The 22,130-nt window shown below is 39.8% G+C and overlaps 1 protein-coding gene across 2 annotated transcripts in view; it reads left to right on the top strand.

Moving 5' to 3' along the window:
* HTR7 (5-hydroxytryptamine receptor 7) overlaps positions 1-18,613 on the top strand; it is a gene marked incomplete at both ends in the record, with an annotated part of 106,449 nt that extends 87,836 nt beyond the window's left edge. Inside the window, 2 exons of one of the 2 annotated variants that reach the window (XM_079712882.1) lie at positions 10,012-10,770; positions 18,571-18,613. In XM_079712882.1, the coding sequence (XP_079569008.1) occupies positions 10,012-10,770; positions 18,571-18,613 (802 nt within the window). Of the gene's footprint in view, positions 1-10,011; positions 10,771-17,857; positions 17,943-18,570 lie in introns of those variants that run through there. The other variant, XM_079712881.1, reaches the window with a different exon arrangement.
* Between the last annotated feature and the right edge of the window lie 3,517 nt (positions 18,614-22,130).

Here is a 22,130-nt window from a genome sequence, read left to right as displayed (position 1 = left end):
TTCTAATTTATCTATTAAATCTGCACTGGTGGTGTTTTGGCCTCAGTTTATTTCCTTAACTCTACAGTCCCTTTTTTTTTTCTTTTATTTATTTATGTTTGGCTGCGTTGGGTCTTTGTCACTGCAAGCGGGTTTTCTCTAGTTGCAGAGAGCGGAGGCTACTCTTCGTTGTGGTGCGCGGGCCTCTCACTGTGATGGCTTCTCTTGATGCGGAGCACAGGCTCTAGGCGCGTGGGCTTCAGTGATTGTGGCTCGCAGGCTTAGTTGCTCCGCGGCCTGTGGGATCTTCCCAGACCAGGACCAGGGCTCAAACCTGTGATTAGCAGGCGGATTTTTAACCACTGCGCCGCCAGGGAAGTCCCTACAGTCCCTTTTTGTGTCTTGTTCTGTTGTTTTAACATCTCATCTTTGAGCCTCTACTGTAGTGATAACATATACTTGTTAAGCTCCTTCACAGTGAAAAGTATTTGTAGGAAAACTGCTTCTCTTCTGAGGGTTGTGTTTTCTTTTTGAACTTTGTTCAACAGTCTTATGCATATTCAGTTGCTTCTTTCACCAGGGTTATTTTTGTAGCATGTTGGTATAGTTACTATATCATTTTATTCCCATCTTGCTCATTCATGAGTTATTTAAAGCTTAATGTTTGTTCTGACATAGTGTGGTTGACTTCTTCTTGATATTCAGCCCTATTTGATATCGGTTAGTTTTATTCTTTAGACTACCGTTTACTTCTCCGTAGCCTGAAGGTGCAGGGCTGGAGGAAGGGAAGGGAGTAGACTTCACTGCAGCTGAGTGTAGCCTTTAATGGAGGACTGTTCTTTTTTCTGAATTCTCATTCAATGTCCTGTACCGGAGTACTTTCCACTAAGCTGAGGGTTACCCCTTGTGGACCTTGGTGTATTCCGGTTCAGCCCACTGTCCTAAAAGAGAGCAAATTCTGGTGGCCCTTCTTACCTTTGCTGAAATGGTATGTTGGGGCTTCTGTTCACGATGGTTTTTCATTACTTTTTTTCAGGCTGGCTTCTTACCACCTCAGTTTGCTTCTCTCCAAATAAGAGGGTACTTGTCCGAATTTTAAGGATTTTATTCACTTATCCTCTTTCTTCAGTACTGCTTCTGGGGGTGAGGTGGGATTAGAAGCCCCTTAGTACAATCATACAACAGAAAAAATATATATATATATATATTTTTTCCCTTCCTGTAATCTTTGAACTTTTTAGCTAAGCTTTTATGCCATTCCTTTTTTTTTATTGTTGTTGGTAAGTTTGGGGCTCACTCTTTGCCTTGCCATTTCTCTGTTTCTCTGAGTGGAAAATTCTGTGGTGGGAAAATTCAGGGTCTGTTGTAAGTTCAGATACAACTGCAGTGATTAACACCAGGCATAATGTAGCGGTCACTAGTGATCTCCTATATTGTTCATTTTCATGACTTTCTGTAATTACCTAAAAACACTACTTTGGTAGTTTTTAATAGACATAAAGAGTTTTACGTAATAGGTGACTAAAAAACCAAGTGGACAGTAAGAGGACCCTTATGTTTTTGCATAAAATGACAGAAAAATTCAGCAGAAAAACCATTGCCTTATGATAGAGTGCAGACAACATTAGTCTCACTGGAAGGCTTGTCTTAACTTGAGTAGGTAGCAAATAGGTCTTTGCTGAGCTCCCTTGGTGGGATATTTTTTGTCTCCTTAGCTCCTGTTGTAACCAAGTGTCTGTGGTAGGCAGAGTTCTAAGATGGCCCCGAGATTCCCCTTCCCGAGTGTGCATGCTCTGTATACTTCCTTCCCCTTGAATGTCAATAGGCCTGATCTAATCAGGTGAGTGCTTTTCAAAGAGAGTTTAAAGATCAGAGAGGTTGAGAACTGCAGCCGATGCTTGAAGGTGGTAACCTCTGTGAGTTCTGTAGCTACAGGAAAATGAATTCTGCCAACAAACACATGTGCTTGGAAGAGTACTCTGAGCCTCATGTGACACCTCAGCCCTGGCCAACGCTTTGATTTCAGCCTGGTGAGACCCTGAGTAGAGAACTCAGTTGTGCTGTGTCCATACTTTTGACCTACAGAACTGTGAGGACACCTACAGGATTGGTGTCAAGTCACTAAATTGTGGTAATTAATTAGGTAGCAACAATATATGAATATTTTAAAAGTACTTTTTTTTTTTTTTTGCGGTACGCGGGCCTCTCACTGTTGTGGCCTCTCCCGTTGCGGAGCACAGGCTCCGGACGCGCAGGCTCAGCAGCCATGGCTCACGGGCCCAGCTGCTCCACGACATGTGGGATCTTCCTGGACCGGGGCACGAACCCGTGTCCCCTGCATCGGCAGGCAGACTCTCAACCACCGTGCCACCAGGGAAGCCCTTAAAAGTACTTTTAAACGATTTGCTTTATTTTAATTAATTCTGATTCTCTCCCTAAAGGGAAAAGCTCATTTCTTGTTTCATAATTTACTTTTTCAAAGAGGAAGCTTTTGTTATGCTTTCCAAATTTTGTTACTTTTTTGTCCCCGCTCCTCTGCCCACTTTTCTACCTCAATACTGAGGTCAGAATAGGGATTTTAGATTGTTTACTGGTTTTAACTATAATTACAGCTTGGACACACTGATGAAAATGGTTTAAAAGTATAGTGGAACCCCATTTTGAAAATAGTTTTATCCTACTTGATCATGCTGTATGATCCTTTTAATGTATTCTTGGGTTCTGTTTGCTAGCACTTCGTTGAGGATTTTTGCTTCAATGTTCATCAGTGATATTGACCTGTAATTTTCTTTTTTTGTGGTATCTTTGTCTGGTTTTGGTATCCGGGTGATGAAATAGATAACTTATAAGGACCTACTGTATAGCACAGGGAACTCTACTCAATACTCTGTAATGACCTATATGGAAAAATAATCTAAAAAAGAGTGGATATATGTATATGTATAACTGATTCACTTTACTGTGCAACTGAAACTAACACGACATTGTAAATCAACTATACTCCAATAAAATTTTTTAAAAAATAGCTTTAGAGAACAGGTCAACATCCAGTTCAGTGGCATATGTTAAGTCCATGGTGTTTTTTAAAATTTTATTTTAAAAATTAACTTTATTTATATATATTCTGAACACTACACAAGTCCTAACTGCACAGCTCACTTAACTTCTACAAAGTGAACATACCTATGTACACACCCAGATAAAGAAATAGAACATTTCCAGAACATGCCCTCTCCCCTCAAGGCAATGACTCTTCTGGCTTCTATCACCATAGGTTAGTTTTGCCTGTTTTGGGGCATTGTGTTCTCTTTTGGTTTTGGCTTCTTTAGCTCAGTGTTATGTTTGTGAGAGTCATCCATGTTGATGCAGTAGTTGGTTCGTTCTTGTTATTTTATAGAATTTGCTGTGTAAACATACCACAATTTATGTACCCATTCTACTGTTGCAGAATTGTACTTATTTTATTCTTGTAGAATGGGTTGGTTTTATTTGGGGTTATTACCATTAGCACTGCTTTGAACATTCTTATACATGTATTCTGATGAATGTTCATTGTATACGTAGAAGAACTGCTGGGTCACAGAAAAAAATATATATGTATTGGGTTTTTTTTTTCAGCTTTAGTAGGTGTTAAGAAATGGTTTCCCAAAGTTACATCAGGTTACACTCCCACCAGCAGTGCATGACAATTACAGTTGCTCTGTATCTTTACAAAACACTTGGCATTATAATTTATTTTTCTTACTATTATTGTCAGCATCATCATTATTTAAAATTTTAACCAGTCTGATGTATGTTGGTATTATCTCAGTGTGTTTTTAATTTGCATTTCCCTCATGACTCATGATGTTTAATACCTTTCCATGTGTTTATTGAAAGCAAGTACTTTTCAAACTTTGGGTCATGCTCCATTATTGGGTCATGAAATCAAATTAGTGCATTAAGACCAGCATTTAAAAAATCTGAAGTAGAATAGCATGCAGTAGAAGAGAGTAAATTGCAAGTTGTAATGGTAAGTATGGTATATATTTATACATATGAAACTTTGTTTCAGTTTCATATGTATAAATATATGCATCTCTATCTATATACCTTCATAGATGTATACCCATATGTATGTATCAATTTCTTATTTGTATATATAAATATATATATTTGCACTGAGCGACTGTGGGAAATGTATTTCTTGTTGTAAAAATATTCTTATTTCTTATTGTCAGAAAGGTTTATGAAACCCTACTGTGTATTACACATTTAAACAAATCTACAACTCAATGAAGACAAACACAATGCTTACCTCATTTGCATTTAGCACAGTTCTGAAAGATGGAACTCATAACTGAGATATTGGAAATATGATTCGTGACAATTTTGTTAGGCCAAACTGGAAGCACACCATTAAGATGAAATATGAAAAGTAAAAGTAAAGTCCTTCATACAGTAAGTGTAAAGTCTTTGTAATTGAATGAAGGAAAGTTACCCTAAAAATGCATGGGGTAAAGAACCAGAATTATCAGTCCTAAATGCAGAACCCTGAGTCTCCAGACCTCGAAAGAGAATCTGTGGATGGTGGCCCCAGAGTCTGTATGTTTCAGAAGATTCTTGGTGAGTCTGATAATCTGATAATTTCGGGAACCACTGATGGAGGCTGGAGCTTGCAGTGAATTTCACCTACTGTAAGGGAGGAGGTCTCATGGAAGAGAGATTCTAAGTGTGCAAACCTTTATTAAGCCTAACATTCCCCAAAACACTGTATTTCAGAGTAATTCTACCCATATTCCTTTACCCTATAAAGTATTATTCTATAGCAACAAAACTCAGGAGAAGCCATTTAATTAAAGAACCATTATCTATAATTTCTATACAGTTAGGATAGAAGACAGGCAGCGAGTTAATCTGCTTTCAAATCCCTCTCCATGTGTATTTTAACTCCCTAATCCTCTTTTTCTCTAAACCCCCACTATAATGGAACCCCTAATGTGAGCTGCATACATTTTTTCAATTATATAATACTTTGGTGCCTTTGTCTCTGAGATTTACTCTACTTTCACATTTGTATGCATTTTAAAGTAAAATTCTGAAGGCTTTATAAACACACCACTTTCTAATTAACAGTGAGCATAAAATGCTAGTGTGACAAATGTTAACCATGCATATTAGGGAATATTTAGAATCAATCTAAGTTGCTTCCCCCCGCCTCGCCCCGAAAGGTCAGATTTATACTATCCAAGATTGGGGAGAATGAATTTGTAATTTGGACAAACACTTCCCTGAATACCAATATTACTTTATGTAGTAATTATGGGATTTTAAATGCCAATGAGTTCTGTTTTCTTTGTGTGAACTTGTGAATGTAATAAAACACTTTTGAAAAGCTAATCGAATAAAACTATCTAAGATTTAATTATCAGCTTCTTACAGATTTTATGCACCAGATCATCTGTGTTGCCAAAATCACTTACGTGACTTAGGAATCACAGAATTCTCTTAAACCTTTCATTTTGTTCTTAGAATTAACATGGCTTTTTAAAAATTATATACAGTTTAAAAATTATGCATAAAAAAGCAAAGAGAAAAAATTTTAAACTAATCAAATCTCTACAACTCAGATAAAATTGCTATTAATATTTTGGTGGATATTTTTCGAGACATGTCAGTATATATACATGCACACACACTCATACAAACACCTAGTTTTACATAAACAGATTAATAGAATATATGATATTCTGTTACTTGTCCTTTAGGGCTAGTCATTGTTTTCTATCTACTTTTGGTTGGGTTGTTTTCATATCAGTAAATAGATATATACATCATAATTTTTAATGGTTACATGATATATACACACACACACACACACACACACTATACTTTAATCTGCTGATAGATATTTAGATTGCATCTCTTTTCTCCTCTATTTTATGTTTAGTTAACATCCTTCCTTGCACGTTAATCATTTTGCACCTGTACAATTATATTTCCAAGGCAAATTCCTAGAAACCTGACTGAGCCAAAAGGCAAATGTTAATGTATATTAATTACCAAACTGCCCTCCAAAACTGTTATCTCAGTTGAAACTCCCGTCAGCAAAATGATAGAGCACTTGTCCTTATTTTAAAATTTGTATATCTTTAATTATTAATAAATTTGTACATATTTCTGAGTGCTTATTGGATATTCTTTTTTCTTTTTTGTTTAATTGCTTCACTATTTTTGTTGAGATGGTTGTCTTTTTCTTACTGACTTGTAAGAGATCTGTGAACATTGAGGTATTGTTATTTGGACTGCAAGTTTGTCATTTGACTTAATTCTGTATGTAGTGATTTTTAAATTAAACTAAATGTCATTTATTTATTTATTTAATAAAATTTTTGTCAAAAATTTATCGATGCATCATTTGATAGTTTCAAGCTTCTGTATCATGGTTTGGCCAGATTGCAGAAATACCTATATTTCTTCATAGTAGTCTTAGTAGTCTTAGGGTTTAATTTTTTTACATGATAATCTTTGATCCATCTGGGATTTATTTTTGAATAAGGAGAAGGATAATTCAGATTTATTTTTACCCCAATTGCTAGCCAGTTGTCAGACTTCATGAATATCTAATCTTTTACTCTGATTTAAAATGACTTACTTTCTGATATTAAATTCCCTTATATATTTGAATATACTTCTGGGATCTATTTTGTTCTATTGATCTGTCTATTTCTGAATAATTATTATTGAATTTTTATTTCTTTGGCTTTATACTTTTTTATAAGTATCCCTTCATTTTTCATCTTTTTCAGATTTTGTCTATTTTTGCTTATTTACTTGATGAACTTAAAAATCATTTGGTCGAACTAACAAAAGAAATGCTAAGATTTTCAGCTAGAGTTATATATTTTTATATTAAGGGAAAATTGGCACTTTTATAATACTATATTTTCTTATTAAAAATTTATTTTTCTCATGGATTCAGGCATTCCCTTGGGTCTCTTGGTATCATTTTATGTTTTCTTCGTATAGGCTCTGGTCATTTTAAAAGATTTTTCTAGATATTTTAATTTTTTGCTTGTTGCTGTGAATGAAATTATTTTCTTCCATGCTATTTTCTGATTGTTAATCCTTTTTTAGAAAGTTGTTGACTTTTGTTTATTTATTTTATTTCCAGACACTTTAATGAGCACTCATATTTTTTTTTCTGATCATCTTTTGGTTGATTTTAGCCTTTAAAAGTCCCAGGTGGTACCCAGGAGACTAAAGAAGAAAATATAATTCCTTTACTGTAAGACATTACTTGAGGCCGTTAGAGAATGGAGCCTAAAATAGGGAAGTTTATGGAATATAATTTGTATATCCAGGAAGGACTGAGTCCTCATCACTGAAATGTAAGTCAGACTAAATATATTAGGATGAATAAGTATGTTGTTCTTATGAGATTATTTAATACTCTGAGATGTCCTTTGATACTCAATTAATTAATCTCTCAGGATTAATCTTTGTAGATTTGATATTACTTATGTGAGCAGGAGAGAGGCTAGATTTAATTAAGCCTGAAGATATAAGTCCTTATTTAAGTAATGAAAATGTGAAGGATGGAAGGGAAAACGGAACTGACTTCTTCAAGAATTGGAGTTTACCAGGTTGTGAGTTCCAGGCTTGCTAATTTTTTGTATGACCCCCCCAAATACAATATAATTTCTTTTCTTGTCATGAGTAATCCTCCTTCTTCCTCCTTCCAACAAACACCTACAGTATTGCTCTACCTACCATCCCAACCCCCCAGTAAGTAGATGTAAGATGGTCTGACAATGCCATCTAGTGGCCACCTTGGAAACTATATGAACTAATCGCTGTCATTGGACCTCCAACCTGGGTTGGTACAATATCCTGGAAGCCAGGTCCAGGCTTGGGAGCAAACAGCTTATGCCTGTGGCTACAGGCAAAGGGAGAAAATAATCAAAGTCCAAGCCCTGGCGAAGGCTGCCTGGGGAATCTGGGAAGGAGCCCAAAGGCTCCATTCACAGGAGTTGATAGAGAGCAAGGACTAGGTCCAAAAAGAGAGGTTTGCAAAGGAGTTCCAGCAGGAAAAACTTGGAGAGAGCTCCTGAACCAAAGCAAAGAAGGGGAGATTCCAGCACCCCCCCCCGCCCCGCCCTGCCGGGGAAACTCTGCATTCAGCCTCAGGGCAGGGATGAGCTTAATTGTGAGCGTGCAGTCAGTTCTAACACCTTTCTTCAGGGCCTTCCTCATCTACCTATTTTTTTTTTTCTTTTCCTTAAATTTTTTTTTCCCCATAGCTTAAAACTCAGATAATTTGACAATTCCACATAAGGTCAAGGCTACTTCACACTTCCCTTCCCTCTCTCTTTCCCCTCTTCTTCCCTTGCTCCCTCCTTCCCACTTCCTTTTCTCTTTTCCCTTCCTTTTCAGCTCTTACTCTTGAGTTCTCAGGAGAACCTCCCTCTTTCTCAGCCTTCATTCTATCCAGGAACCAAAACATAATGCTAGTTACAGCTGAAAAACCTAGAGATAGTGCTTGTGAGTCAGCTTTATCAAGGACAAGGGAAGGCAGAGGTGAAATGAAGAACTGGTGCCACTAACGCCTGCACCCTTGGGAGGAGGGATCAGAAGTCCCTTCAACATTACCACGAGGCTCAGTCCTCCCATTCCCCCCCTGCATGATTTCGCCATGTGCCTGCATTCACGATTTTTGTTTCTTTTGTTCATATTCCCAACATTTAAAACGACATCTGGCATATAGAAGGAACTCTATTGATATTTGTTGAAGGATGGAATGAATATTCTCACTGAATAAGCAAACTGGTTTATTCGTTTTTTACTGTATTTCAATTTTGCCTTGTAAGTGTTCCATTGATGCTAGTTTTCATTGTGAAAGCATGATTTGCAACTTTTGTGAAATAATTCAAACGTAACATGTGAGGCTATTTCTATCACAAAAATAATTACTTTTTAAATTCCAAACCACCAAGTGACCTACTTTCAGAAAATAACTTTTCATGTTTCACGAGTGTATCTTTTATGTACATAAATGAAGTAGAAAACGAACAAAATGGCCAGCTTTTACCTGTCTTAGCTTCTCAAGTGCTCTTTGAATCCTCCCTGAAATAGAAGCTAAGACTATTAAATACAGAGGAGAAAACAAATTTGGAAAGCGGAAAACTACCAAGCATTTGACAGAACATCTTGCTGACTATGTTTTCTCTGTTTGCTGAGTCTCTTTTGCATTATAAATCCTTGATAACAGAGACAGAGAAATATCTATTCTCTATATAGAACTAAGCACAGAATTTGCCTAATATTTTTCAGAATTATGCCCTTCCTTGTGATCCTCCTTAGAACTGGAGAGACGAGGCAGGCTCTTTTTATTTTATAGATTGTTCCTCGGACATTACTCTTGCGTGAGAATTTTCTGGGGATAAAAAAATGATCACTTGCTACTTTCCATTCCAAAACCCTAGGATTTCCTAAATGTCTCACAGCTCTCTCTGATCTTAAAGAAGTGCTTTCATTTCAGTGCAAAGGGGAAGTGAAAATGAATTCAGAGCTGGCCTGAATTAAGACAACAGAGGAGATCAGTGGGTGTGTAATATCCGAGTGTGGTGGAGCTTGACTAACTCGTGAGGATGCATCACAACATCCCATCAGGCTTGACATTTTGTTCCTGGCTGATTTCAGTGGCAGTGGTCATGGGGGGGAAGGCATATATTGAATCTATAGTTCATTGACTACACAGTCTGTGAGAAGCTACAAGGTATGAAAAGAGCATGGACTAGCATTACAGGCAGAGGGCTCTTAGGCTGAATGCTGGCAGTGCCTTTGACTGACTGTGTGACCTGGAAAAAAATAGGTAACCTCTCAGAGTCTTAGTTTACCTTTCTATGAAATGGGAACAATGATGCCTACCAGGAAGGGCTGTGTGAAGAAGAGGGCTACTAGGTACACAGCCTAGTCCCTGGCTGGTGGTACTCCCCAGTTGATCTGCTGTGATCACGGCAGTCATGTGTTCTCTTTCCATTTCTCTCCCAGGTACCTTGGGATCACGAGGCCGCTGACGTACCCTGTGAGACAGAATGGGAAGTGCATGGCCAAGATGATCCTCTCTGTCTGGCTCCTGTCCGCCTCCATCACTTTACCACCACTCTTCGGCTGGGCTCAGAATGTAAATGATGACAAGGTGTGCTTGATCAGCCAGGATTTTGGCTACACGATCTACTCCACCGCAGTGGCATTTTATATCCCCATGTCCGTCATGCTTTTCATGTACTACCAGATTTACAAGGCCGCCAGGAAGAGCGCCGCCAAACACAAATTCCCCGGCTTCCCGCGTCCCGAGGAGCCCGACAGCATCGTCTCCCTGAACGGCATGGTGAAGCTCCAGAAGGAGGTGGAGGAGTGTGCAAACCTTTCGAGACTCCTCAAACATGAACGGAAAAACATCTCCATCTTTAAGAGGGAACAGAAAGCAGCCACCACCTTGGGGATCATCGTCGGGGCCTTCACTGTGTGCTGGCTGCCATTTTTCCTCCTCTCGACGGCCAGACCCTTCATCTGTGGCACCGCGTGCAGTTGCATCCCGCTGTGGGTGGAGAGGACATTTCTGTGGCTGGGCTATGCAAACTCTCTCATTAACCCCTTTATATATGCCTTCTTCAACCGGGACCTGAGGACCACCTACCGCAGCCTGCTCCAGTGCCAGTACCGGAATATCAACCGGAAGCTCTCGGCTGCAGGCATGCACGAGGCCCTGAAGCTTGCCGAGAGGCCTGAGAGACCTGAGCTTGTGCTGTAAGGTCATTTATCACTGTTTTCCTTCTATCCCCCCAACCCTTATATGGGACTCCTTTTTGAAGCACATCGTAGAAAGCTTCCGGAATCAGTAGCAAGCTTATTTTCTACTAAGCATATCAGATTTGAATTTAGAATACTGTAGACTCCAGTATTCCACCCAACAGAATCCCAAAAGCCAAAGATAGGTTTTTAGTTGGATTGGAAGAAGAGACTGATTCACTGATGAATTGCAATTGATGTCAGTGCTGACAAGGAAGGTGATGTTTTTCATCCTTTCTCCATAAATAACATCCACATTAGGTCCTTATAGCTCTGATTCTTGTAACATTATCATTTTAGTTGCTATTACTCTTAGATCCAGTAAAACTGTTTTGATGACCTCATTCTTCACTGGTGGAAATCATGAAGGAGGTGATATTTGGGGTGGGCCTTGAATAAAGAGTAGGATTAAGGGATGGCAGGGGTGGAGGTGGGTTTGGGGCTACTCAAAGCAGAGGGGACAGCATGAACAGAGGGACACAAAAATGGATGGAGGTACATAAAGAATCTGGGGCATGTCTTCAGCAGGACCTAGAAGCTGGGTAGATTGGGGTCAGCTTGGAGGGCAGGTAGGCAAAGTGGGTGTGGGGAGAGCTGAAGGTTTTTGAGCCAGAGTGAGACAAGGTATGCAGTATAAATAGGGGTTCACAATAGGAGAAGGGAAATGGGTAGGAGACCAATGTAAAAGAGAGGTCTCCTGTCAGGAGGGCCTGCACGAGGAGGGTGGGAGAAGGGCCCGAGTAGGGCAGTATGGAGTGGTTTGTGTGGGGAGATGCCAGGATGGAGCAAAGTCTTGAAAACTACAGAGCTTTTAGAAAGTACTACCCATCTTTAGGGGTTGGGAATTGATAGAGAGTTGCTGAGTTTGTCTGGGAAGCACTAGTAGCTTTCCAAGAAGCAATTACAGTGGGCACTGGGATCCAAAAAAGGACCACAAAGGGCCAGTGGTGATAAGGAAATGGGTTTTACATGTAACACACATATGACTGAATTTGGCATTGTAAAGAAGGAAGGAGACAATATAGCAAAGTTGGCAGGTCCAGTGAAGACTTTGTTTTAAATTTGAGGTAGAGTAGACATCTTCATGTTTGAAAGCTGAGGGGAAGAAACTGGATTGAGGAAATAGAAGGTGCTGGTGAGAGAGAGCAGATCAGTGTTGGATGTGAGAGAAGAGTTATCCCTCTTCACTGAACATGGTTCTCTGGAACAGACCAGAGAACCATGGACGGTGGTAGCTTAGAGGGACCTCCTCAGTCATCTTGCCCAATCCTTTCATTTGACAGAAGAGGTAACTGAGTCCTGGCAAGTGAGATATCCCACAGTGATTAGCGTTAGCACTGGGTCTAGATCCCACATCATGTGAGTCTTGCCTCTATATACCATACATATACTAGCCTGGCTTTATTTGTGATCAAGATGGCCAGGGAGACCTCTGTGCTCCCAGCTGTCTCAGGGGACCAGGGTCCCGAAGTGCCCTCATGGATTACAGTAGACTCTAGGGGCTCCCAACCTGGGATACACCCCAAATGACTCTGAAAACCTCAAGGAACTCAGCTTGTTCTCTAACTCATCACCAGGATGAAGGAGGCAGAAACATCTCCTTAATATGGATAAGGGAAACCAGAGATCATCATTTCCTGTCCTAGGAACTCAAAGTTGTAAGACTACAGATATGCTAATTCTTGAGCTGTGAAATAGCTTCACAGGTATTTATTTTTACTTCTATTATATACACTCTTTGGTACATATGAAATTGTTCGTAGTAAAAAATTAAGAGTTTTTTTTTTTAAGAAAGAATACAATCTTAGGTTTCAGAATATATGCAATGAGCAACCTATATCCCCAGGGATCTTTCCAGGCCTATAAGATTCTTACTGAATCGACCACTAGTGTTTGTTCACCAGGACCAGATTCTAAATTCCTTCAGGAAGGAGCTATGTCTTAGTCAAATTTCTGTTTGCAGAATCTAGTATGGTGCCTGACACTGTACTAGATAATAAAAGTAATAATTTCTAACAATTATTGAACACCTACTACATGCTATCATGGTGTACATCATTCTACCCGTAAAGTAGGTGCTTCTGGCATCCCCAATTTTAAGAAGAATAACTGAGGCTCAGAGACGTAAAGTAACTTAGATCAAATAGCCCCTAAGTGGTAGGTATGGTATGAATCACTCCAATGCATGTGCTCTTAGCTATTATGCAACACTACTTGTCAAATGACTTGAGTCTGTAGGAGTGAAGAGCTATTGAATGTTTTGAGCTGCAGATTTTAGCCATCAGCTCTCTAAGAAGACATTTAGAAAAAATTTGTTAACAGAAGTAAGTTAAGTTTATTAGACTTACTGTAGCTTAGGAGGACACCTCCTTGACAGAGACTTGATAGCTTCTCAGATGGAGGGAATAAGCAAAGGATATTGATAGAGTTTTAGAGCTTGGGCTGGGTCATGTTAAGGTAGGGAACTGGTAAGGACTGGGCAGAGATTATGACATGATAGCTTTGGATTGGTGGGTATAACTAAGTGAGGGCCTTTTTTTTTAAACTTTTTATTTTATATTGGATTATAGCCGATTAACATTGTTGTGATAGTTCTGGGTGCACAGCAAAGGGACTCAGCCATACATATACATGTATCCATTCTCCCCCCAAACTCCCCTCCCATCCAGGCACCTCGATGCCAGTATGAATGAGCAAACTATCAGTAAGTCTAATAGTCTTACTATTGATGAGTAAGCTTGTTTAGTTGGTGCCCAGTCTTATCTTTTGGAAACAACTATTTCCTGGAACAAGTACTGGGTGATTTTGCCTGGCCCCAGAGTTGTTTAGCACAGGAGCTGAAAAGCATGTTGGTTTCAGTTCCCAGGAGTAACATGCTGAAAGATGCATTTGAAGACAGCCTCCCTGGCAGCAGTGGGAAGGGCTGATAAAATAGAAAGACTGGTGGCAGGGGGTCCAGTTAAGTAGCCAGTATAGAAACTAGGAAAGAACCATTGAAATCCTGAACTAGGAAACACCACTCTGTTAGTTTTCCTCCTATACAGTCAAAGAACTTGAGAATAATTTTATTGATTATTTTAGCTAATAACTCACACATAATTCAGATAGTGTAGAAAATGCTAATTTTCAAATGTCACACAAACAGGCTTTCCAGTTTGAAATAATAGTCACCCACATATATTGATGATTCACTCTCACGTATTATGCTGAGCACTCCATGTGAATTATGTCACTTAATCCTTATGACTTTATGAGAGGTTGGGTTCCTTCATCTCCATTCTGTTGGGGAGGTCAAATAATTTTTTCAGTCATCCATGTGGAGCTGAATTTGAGCACAGGACATCTGTGTTTAAATGTACTTTTAACTTCCACACTACTATGACTTGTATAAAAGTAAATCAGCCAACATAACATCCAAGGATATTTGCCTCTGTGTCTTTAGCTAATGCGGAGTCTTGGGTATTATTTTCCTGTTAATCTAAGACAGGGGTCAGCAAACTTTTACTGTGAAGGACCAGATGGTAAATATTTTAGGCTTTGCTAGCCATACGGTCTCCACTGAAACTACTTAGTTCTGGCTTTGTAGTGAGCAAGCAGTCCCAGACACAAGTAACCAAATGAGTATGGTGGTGTACCAATAAAACTTTATTTACAAAAACAAGTAGCCAGCTGGGTTTGGCCCACGGGTCATAGTTTGCTCTCCCCTGGCCTCAGAAAATGACTGTGTCCTCATTACAACTCTCTGTTTGAATTTATAATTATTGATCTTATTTATAATTATGGAATGTTAAAATCATTTGGGATGAATGGCCTAAATACTTATTAACTCTAGGAAATTTCTAATTAGAGAGTTGGAACAGCTGCTATTTAAAAAAATTCTATACCAGGCTGCTTTCTTTTTAGTTCCAATGTGGGAGGACTCCTTTCTAAATTCTTATTTATAACTGTGTCAGGCATTGAGGAGGATCCAGAAAACACATGATGTCTTTCCTGCCTTAGTGCATGTATTTCTATTGCACAGACTGTACATTAAACACGCACATGCTCATTCACTCTTTTGGTGTTGAGAACACAGGAAAAGTGGAGACAGGAAAAGCTATAGGATTCAAAGGAGAGGAAAGTAACTCAGTGATTTCCCTAACTTTGATCAGAGAAGACTTCCGGAAGGATATGGGCTTGAGTATATCTATGAAAGTTAAAGCATTTATAACTAAAGGAGACTAGAGATGGCATTCCACATGAAGGAGACATTTGCTATAGAGGCGTCAGTGTGGGATCTTATGCAAAGGACAGGCTGCCCAAAGCTAAGCATTGTTGTAGGGGAGATTTAGAGATCATAATGGAAAGGTCAAATAAATTAAATTATGAAGGATCTTCCATTCCAGCCCCAGAAATTTGGGATTTTTAGTGTAGATAAGTGGTTCTCAACCTGGGGTGATTTTGCCCCCAGGGGACATTTGACAATGTCTGGAGACATTTTGGTTGTCACAACTGGGGGAGGGGAAGACCTCCTGGCATCTGGTGAGTAGAGGCTGAGGATGTTGCTAAACATCCTGGCTTACACAGGCAGCCCCCAGAGCAAAGAATCACCCAGCCCCAAATGTCCATAATGCTAAGGTTGAGAAACCCTAGTGTGGGCAGAAGGAAGCCATTAACTGAATCTCTGCAAGTAGGAAAATGGAATCACCAAAGCCATGAAGACTGATTTAGTGGCATCATGTGGAATGAATTAGAAGCTAGAGGCTGGAAGTAAGGCATCTCTTCATTGGCTTGTTTTCTCCAGAAACATTTGAGGGCTTGTTGTGTACAAGGCATGGCCCCAGGAATGTCTGGGATATAAGGATGAATAAGTGACAGTCCTTGCTCACAGTCCAGTGGGCTGGGTAGCTGTAGATGTGGTGGTGGCTGGTAAAAGACTAGTAACCAGAACTCCCACCATGGTCTGTGCTCTGCACAGCTGCATTCAGGTAAACACCAGTTGGATAACGCCAAGCAATCCTAACTCTCCTGGAGTCTCTGGAAGAATAATGTGGCATCCAGTCCATAGCTCACAGCAAACCTTAGAACCCTTTGTTCCCCCTCCCTATCTCTCTTGCGCTCACACTTCTTGGCCAACCTAGAGACTCTGGGCTGCTCCCTCCAATCTCTCTAGCTCTTTTCTTCCCCTCTGGCTGCTTAGGTTCTAGTCTCTTTTACTTTTGTCCCTAATTCCACCTTCTTGGCTCTATTTTTTCTCCTATATAATAGTTTTCCTCCTTTCCTGTAAAAACAATCTACTGGATTGTGTATTGCTACTTCCAAATATTTCCCCATTTTCTTGATCAACGTAATGAGAGGCTCAGGAGTCTGGCAGGCACTCAGGAGTCTTCCTTGGGTAGGGAGTGAATAAAGGGAAAAGGCTATAAATACTTCACTGGTAATTGTAATTCACTAGTCTAAATTACAGTCTTTGTCACCTTTTCACAAGTATTCAAATACTGGTAATATAAAACCAAATGTGATAATGTGATAGAAGCAGGGATTTTTCTTTAATTTGATGGCTTTATTTATGGATTTGCTTTGAATCACCATAAATGGCTTTTAAGTGTCACATTTAGATGACTTGTTCTTTGACACCATTACTGTGAACAACATTGAATAGCAGTTTCTAAAATACTTCCATATAAAAGAATTTCATGAAATTGTTTTGAAGTAGCTCTGCCTTCCCTTCTCCCTTCTTTTCGTTAATGAGCCTCTTATAATCCCTGTCAATTGCAGTTCTAGTGGAATAACCTTGAGTTCCTGCCATGAATGCAGTCAATATGCTGCTCCCTGGTTTGTACTGAAGCTTTGGAGTTCAGGGTGATTCTACCTTTTCTTTACAGAAACCAGTGATTAAAAAAAAACAAAACATGAAACGGGTCCCAGTGGAAATTAGGAAGAAGCATCAAGCACCTGGATATCTGTGGTGGGATGTTGTCTTAAAGACAGAAACAAACAAAAATTTGGCTGTTTCCCCAGAGTAGTATTTTCTTCATCATTAACTAGCTGGAATTCAGCTCTTTATTTTTATTAAATCATCAATTAGTACTAATAATAGCTTGTTTGCTTCATGCTTTGTAGTTGCCTACATTTTAACTTTGCAGTGTCTCTTTAAAGTAGGAAATGCAGGCAATTGACCTCTCTTGCTTTTTCTAATATTCTTGTTTGTTTGTTTTCTTAGTAGACAGTAAATACACATAGCACAAAATAAAATGAAGCAATACAAACATACCTATGAGAAAAATAAGCCTCGGGGGGGGATGTCTTAGAAAATATCCATGGTGGAAATCATAAAGGAGGTGATATTTGGGGTGGGTCTTAAATAAAAAGTAGGATTAAAGGATGGCAGGGGTGGAGGTGGGTTTGGGGCTACTCAAAGCAGAGGGGACAGTATGGACAGAGGGACACAGAAATGGATGGAGGTACATAAAGAACCTGGGGTATGTCTTCAGCAGGACCTAGAAGCTGGGTAGATTGGGGTCAGCTTGGAGGGCAGGTAGGCAAAGTGGGTGTGGGGAGAGAGGAAGGTTTTTGAGCTGGAGTGAGACAAGGTATGCAGTATAAATAGGGGTTCACAGCAGAAGAAAGGAAATGGGTTGGAGACCAATGTAAAAGTGAGGTCTCCTGTCAGGAGGGCCTGCACGAGGAGGGTGGCATTGAGACTACGAAAGAGGCCAAGGATGTCTGGACATTTGGAAGTTGACTAGCAGGTGGGTGGTGAGGAAAGGGAGACTTCAGAGATGGTGCTGGAGCCTGGAGAGATTCAGTAAAGTTCATGAGCCGTTGTGAGCTACAGAGGAAGTGCAGTCTCCTCTATGGGAGAAGAGGCAGAGACCCCAGGCTAAGAAGAAGTGTGGAGCCCCACTGGGGACACAGCCTTTTTCCAGTGCCTTCTCCTACCTACCCAGCAGCCTGGAGCCACGGGTCCGAGCTGAAGTGCGGTGCTTCTCCTCAGGCACCATCATGTGGGGTAAGGCACAAAGTGAGAGGTGGTGTCTTATGGAGAAACTGATCCTGTCACCAGGGAAACCCATCTGACAAGTCTTGACAGCCAAGTGAGAGGGGCACTTTCAATGGGATGGGAAGGCAGAGGCCCTGGACCCTCTTAGACCTGGCTCTCATGCACATGGATGTAGTTCGGTAAATTGAGTCCTGTGATGGTACAGAGGTAGGAGAGTGTGTATCTAGAGGGACTGTGGCTCTACACTAAGGAGAAAGAGACTTCCTCAGCTGTTGGCCAAAACTTCTCCATGATTCATGGCACTTCTGTGAATCTAGGAGGAAGGAAGTCAGGGAGGTGGGGTTTCCCGGTCTCTGTATAGGGTTTACTATAGTGCACCCTCCTAGGTTTGACGGGGAGAACACTCGCACTGTAGTCAACATTATTATTTTCAAGTATGGCAAGTGCAGTAGTATTTTGCAAGGATTATTGAGAGTAGAGCCATTTGGGGCTAAAGCTATATTATAAAAGTGAATTTCTAAAGGGTTATCTGGAGCTGATTTGCAAATATATTAAGGCCCCGGCAACTTGTAGAAGCTATGAAATGTATGAAAAGAGCCATAGCACTTTTTCTTTCCCCTTAGATGCTCATAACCCCTTAGAAACCACAAATAATTCAAATTACTGGATGCAGTAAACATTAAATCCACCCACCACAAAATGAAAACTCACATTTACAGTTCTGCTAAATCATTTTCTTGCCTCCTTTCTCTCTCTCTCTCTCTTTCTCTTTATAGACAAAACTCTGACTACTGTAGAAAAAAAAGTCATGATTCATGATCAAAAGCAGAATAATGGAGATGAAATAAACAAGGCAAGACAGAGGTGGAGACAGAACGAAATCATTTGCTGAGACTTCGGAACGGAATGAGGCTTCTGTCCTTTCTTGGGATGGCTAAAATGTGACCAGCAAAGTATACCTTTTGTTCAAAGTATATTATGAGGGGGATGGTGACCTCTGCTTTTTTAACCTGTGGATCACTGCTATCGTGTGCAGATGAAAACAGCCCAATCAGCTCAGCAGTAAGCACGCGCACAGAACTGAGTTCCAGAAAGGAAACCGTTTCTGGTGCTTGGCTTCTGTCCAAGTCCGTGCAAGTGAAGAAAGTTCCCATGTTTCTGAGTCTAGGCCTTGTGGTGAATATTCAGGAATCATTTATGAGACATGTATTTTGTTGTGGGACAGAAGGGTGGTTTCCCCAGCAAACTGCGGTAAGCATAGTGATGAATACGTTGCATGTCCACGTTAGAAAACAGAAGCCCGTCATCAGCTACTACAAGTGATCTCCCAGAGCAGTGTCTGTTCAGCTTCTGTCAAACGGTTTGGCTTTTTTGCAGGGTCCCTGTGACGTCCCCACCAGCGTACTTTCTTTGTTAACTCGCTTCTCTCGTTATGGTGTTAACTCAGGAACATCTCAGGATGGAGAGAATAGTAAAACCTGAATAAAGCTTTTTCTCGCACTTGCTCTTCTTCTGGGGGATCCTGAGAGGTGAGGGCAAGTCCTCCTGTGAGGGGTTTTCCCTGGATGAAGAGCGGGGGCTACGTCACCACACCATATAGTAACATGATTGTTGGCACAGAACTTGTGACTGTTGTTTACACCTGGGCGCAGTGGGCCCACAGGCTGGTCCCTAACTGTGAGGTTTGGGGGAGGAAGTATGGGAATAATGGGGTTTCCATGGAAGACTGTGACGCTTCTGGAGATGGAACATCCACATCTCATTGAGCAGCGTTTTATTAAACTGTGCATCGGAGGTCACCTGGGCCAGTGTTAGGAACCCTCCAGAATACCATTCTGTTCCTTCTGGAGGATTGGTTTTTGTGTTCTCTGTATCTTAAATCAAATGTGCGCCTGGCCAGTTCTGTTCTTCTCCTCTCCCTCTCCCCAAAGTGGTAGACATTCAGGGCAGGTCAGGAAACAGAAAAGATCCCTCTGTAGATAGTATATATTTTTTAAATGGTTCTGTGTAATATGTATGAGCTAGGGAGACAGAAAGACAGTAGATCAGAGAAGAGTACCTCTAAGGGGACAAAATGAATACCAACCTTCATTTGACAAAAGAGAACTGAAAGAGAATATTATTTTCCTATAATATATATAGCTGTTCTCTCACAGGATAATGTGGAATTCCAACGTGGATGGTGGATTTCTTCCAACTTTCACTGACATCGCTTCTTACAACACACGGGGAAGGGTCGGCCTTTCTGAAAGGGGAGGTGGGCACTGTCCTTTCCAACAAAGCTTGTACAAATTACTGAACCGCAGATTTGCTAAAGTAACTGTAAATACTTATATTCATAATTTAAATGATTATTTCTGGTCAGATAAATGTTGTTAAATTTGAAAATGTTTTATTACATTACATCAAATAAAGTTTATTTGTAGCTGTAATAAAGCAACTTAAATGACTTTTAATTGAAGGTCTGATGTTATAAATGTCTCTCTACATGGAATAACAGAAGGGCAAACTTTATATATCTGCTACAATCCTAACAGGTAGTTAAGACAGTTCTGTAATTAACTGCATCCATTTTGTAACTTTTTAAAAAAAATAGTGACTCCTTGATTTGATTAATGAACATTTATTGGGTTCCTGCTACATTCAGCGCTGTGGACATCGAGGGAACCAGAATGGATAAAGTAAGTCCTTCCTTTTGAGGAATTTGCCATCAGAAGGCAGACATTTCTCAGCTTGTCACCATATAGTATAGTAAGTGATGTAGAGGTTTGTAGGGAACGACATTTTTCTTTCCTGTAGTTTAAGACAGGACATTATGGTTAATTGGGTTGATGCAGGTTTTCATATGTGTTTAATTTTTTTTATTAGGACCTTAGATTTTCATATTGGCTCTTTATCCTGCCTGACTTGAATGCCTGATCCTTGAATTCTCTGCTTCATTCTGGCTACAGAGGCTGGACATTGGACACTGTGATTTCCATGTATGGCAGCCAAAGGAAAGGAAAAGGTAGAAATTGAGAGAGAATGAGAAAAAATGTCAAACAATTTATACTATTTCACCTATGATATAATTTGTGCCAAAGGTACAGCTTTTGTTTTAACTAAGAATTGGGAAGATCACTGAGATAAACATTTTACATATATTTTTGGACTGTTCAGCAAGAATTACTATTCTAAGCTCTCTTCTCACTCTAGGATATCAGCTATCATCTTTTGGTAAGACTGAATGTTGGGAAAGAATTACTGAGCAGTAATGTACTTGTAAGAGATAACATAGTGACTGTTGCCTTAGTTTGATTCTGTAAATATTAAACAGGAGGCACTCATAGAGCCTAGGTTTTCTGGAAATTGTTTCATAAATTCTTAAAGTGTTTACCATGGTGTCATGTGCTTGAGATGCCTGTATGTGGTTTTATTTTTTTCTGTTTTTCTTTTTTGGTTTATTTTTTTTTTGAATTTTTGAATTATATTTTATTTATTTTTTTATACAGCAGGTTCTTATTAGTTATCCATTTTATATATATTAGTGTATATATGTCAATCCCAATCTCCCAATTCATCACACCACCACCGCTACCCCCCACCGCTTTCCCCCCTTGGTGTCCATATGTTTGCTCTCTACATCTGTGTCTCAATTAGTGCCCTGCAAACCGGTTCATCTATACCATTTTTCTAGGTTCCACATATATGCGTTAATATATGATATTTGTTTTTCTCTTTCTGACTTACTTCACTCTGTATGACAGTCTCTAGATTCATCCACGTCTCTACAAATGACCCAATTTTATTCCTTTTTATGTCTGAGTAATATTCCACAGTATATATGTACCACATCTTCTTTATCCATTCATCAGTCGATGGGTATTTAGGTTGCTTCCATGACCTGGCTATTGTAAATAGTGCTGCCGTGAACATTGGGATGCATGTGTCTTTTTGAATTATGGTTTTCTCTGGGTATATGCCCAGTAGTGGGATTGCTGGGTCATATGGTAACTCTATTTTTAGTTTTTTAAGGAACCTCCATACTGTTCTCCGTAGTGGCTATATCAATTTACATTCCCACCAAGAGTGCAAGAGGGTTCCCTTTTCTCCATACCCTCTCCAGCATTTGTTGTTTGTAGATTTTCTGATGATGCCCATTCTGACTGGTGTGAGGTGATACCTCATTGTAGTTTTGATTTGCATTTCTCTAATAATTAGTGATGTTGAGCAGCTTTTCATGTGCTTCTTGGCCATCTGTATGTCTTCTTCGGAGAAATGTCTATTTAGGTCTTCCACTCATTTTTGGATTAGGTTATTTGTTTTTTTAATATTGAGCTGCATGAGCTGTTTATAT

This window comes from Hyperoodon ampullatus (genome assembly GCF_949752795.1).
Source record: "Hyperoodon ampullatus genome assembly, chromosome: 1".
NCBI classification, from domain to species: Eukaryota; Metazoa; Chordata; class Mammalia; order Artiodactyla; family Ziphiidae; genus Hyperoodon; species Hyperoodon ampullatus.
The sequence above is the reverse complement of the archived record's forward strand: the minus strand, read 5'-3'. Positions and strand labels throughout refer to the sequence as shown.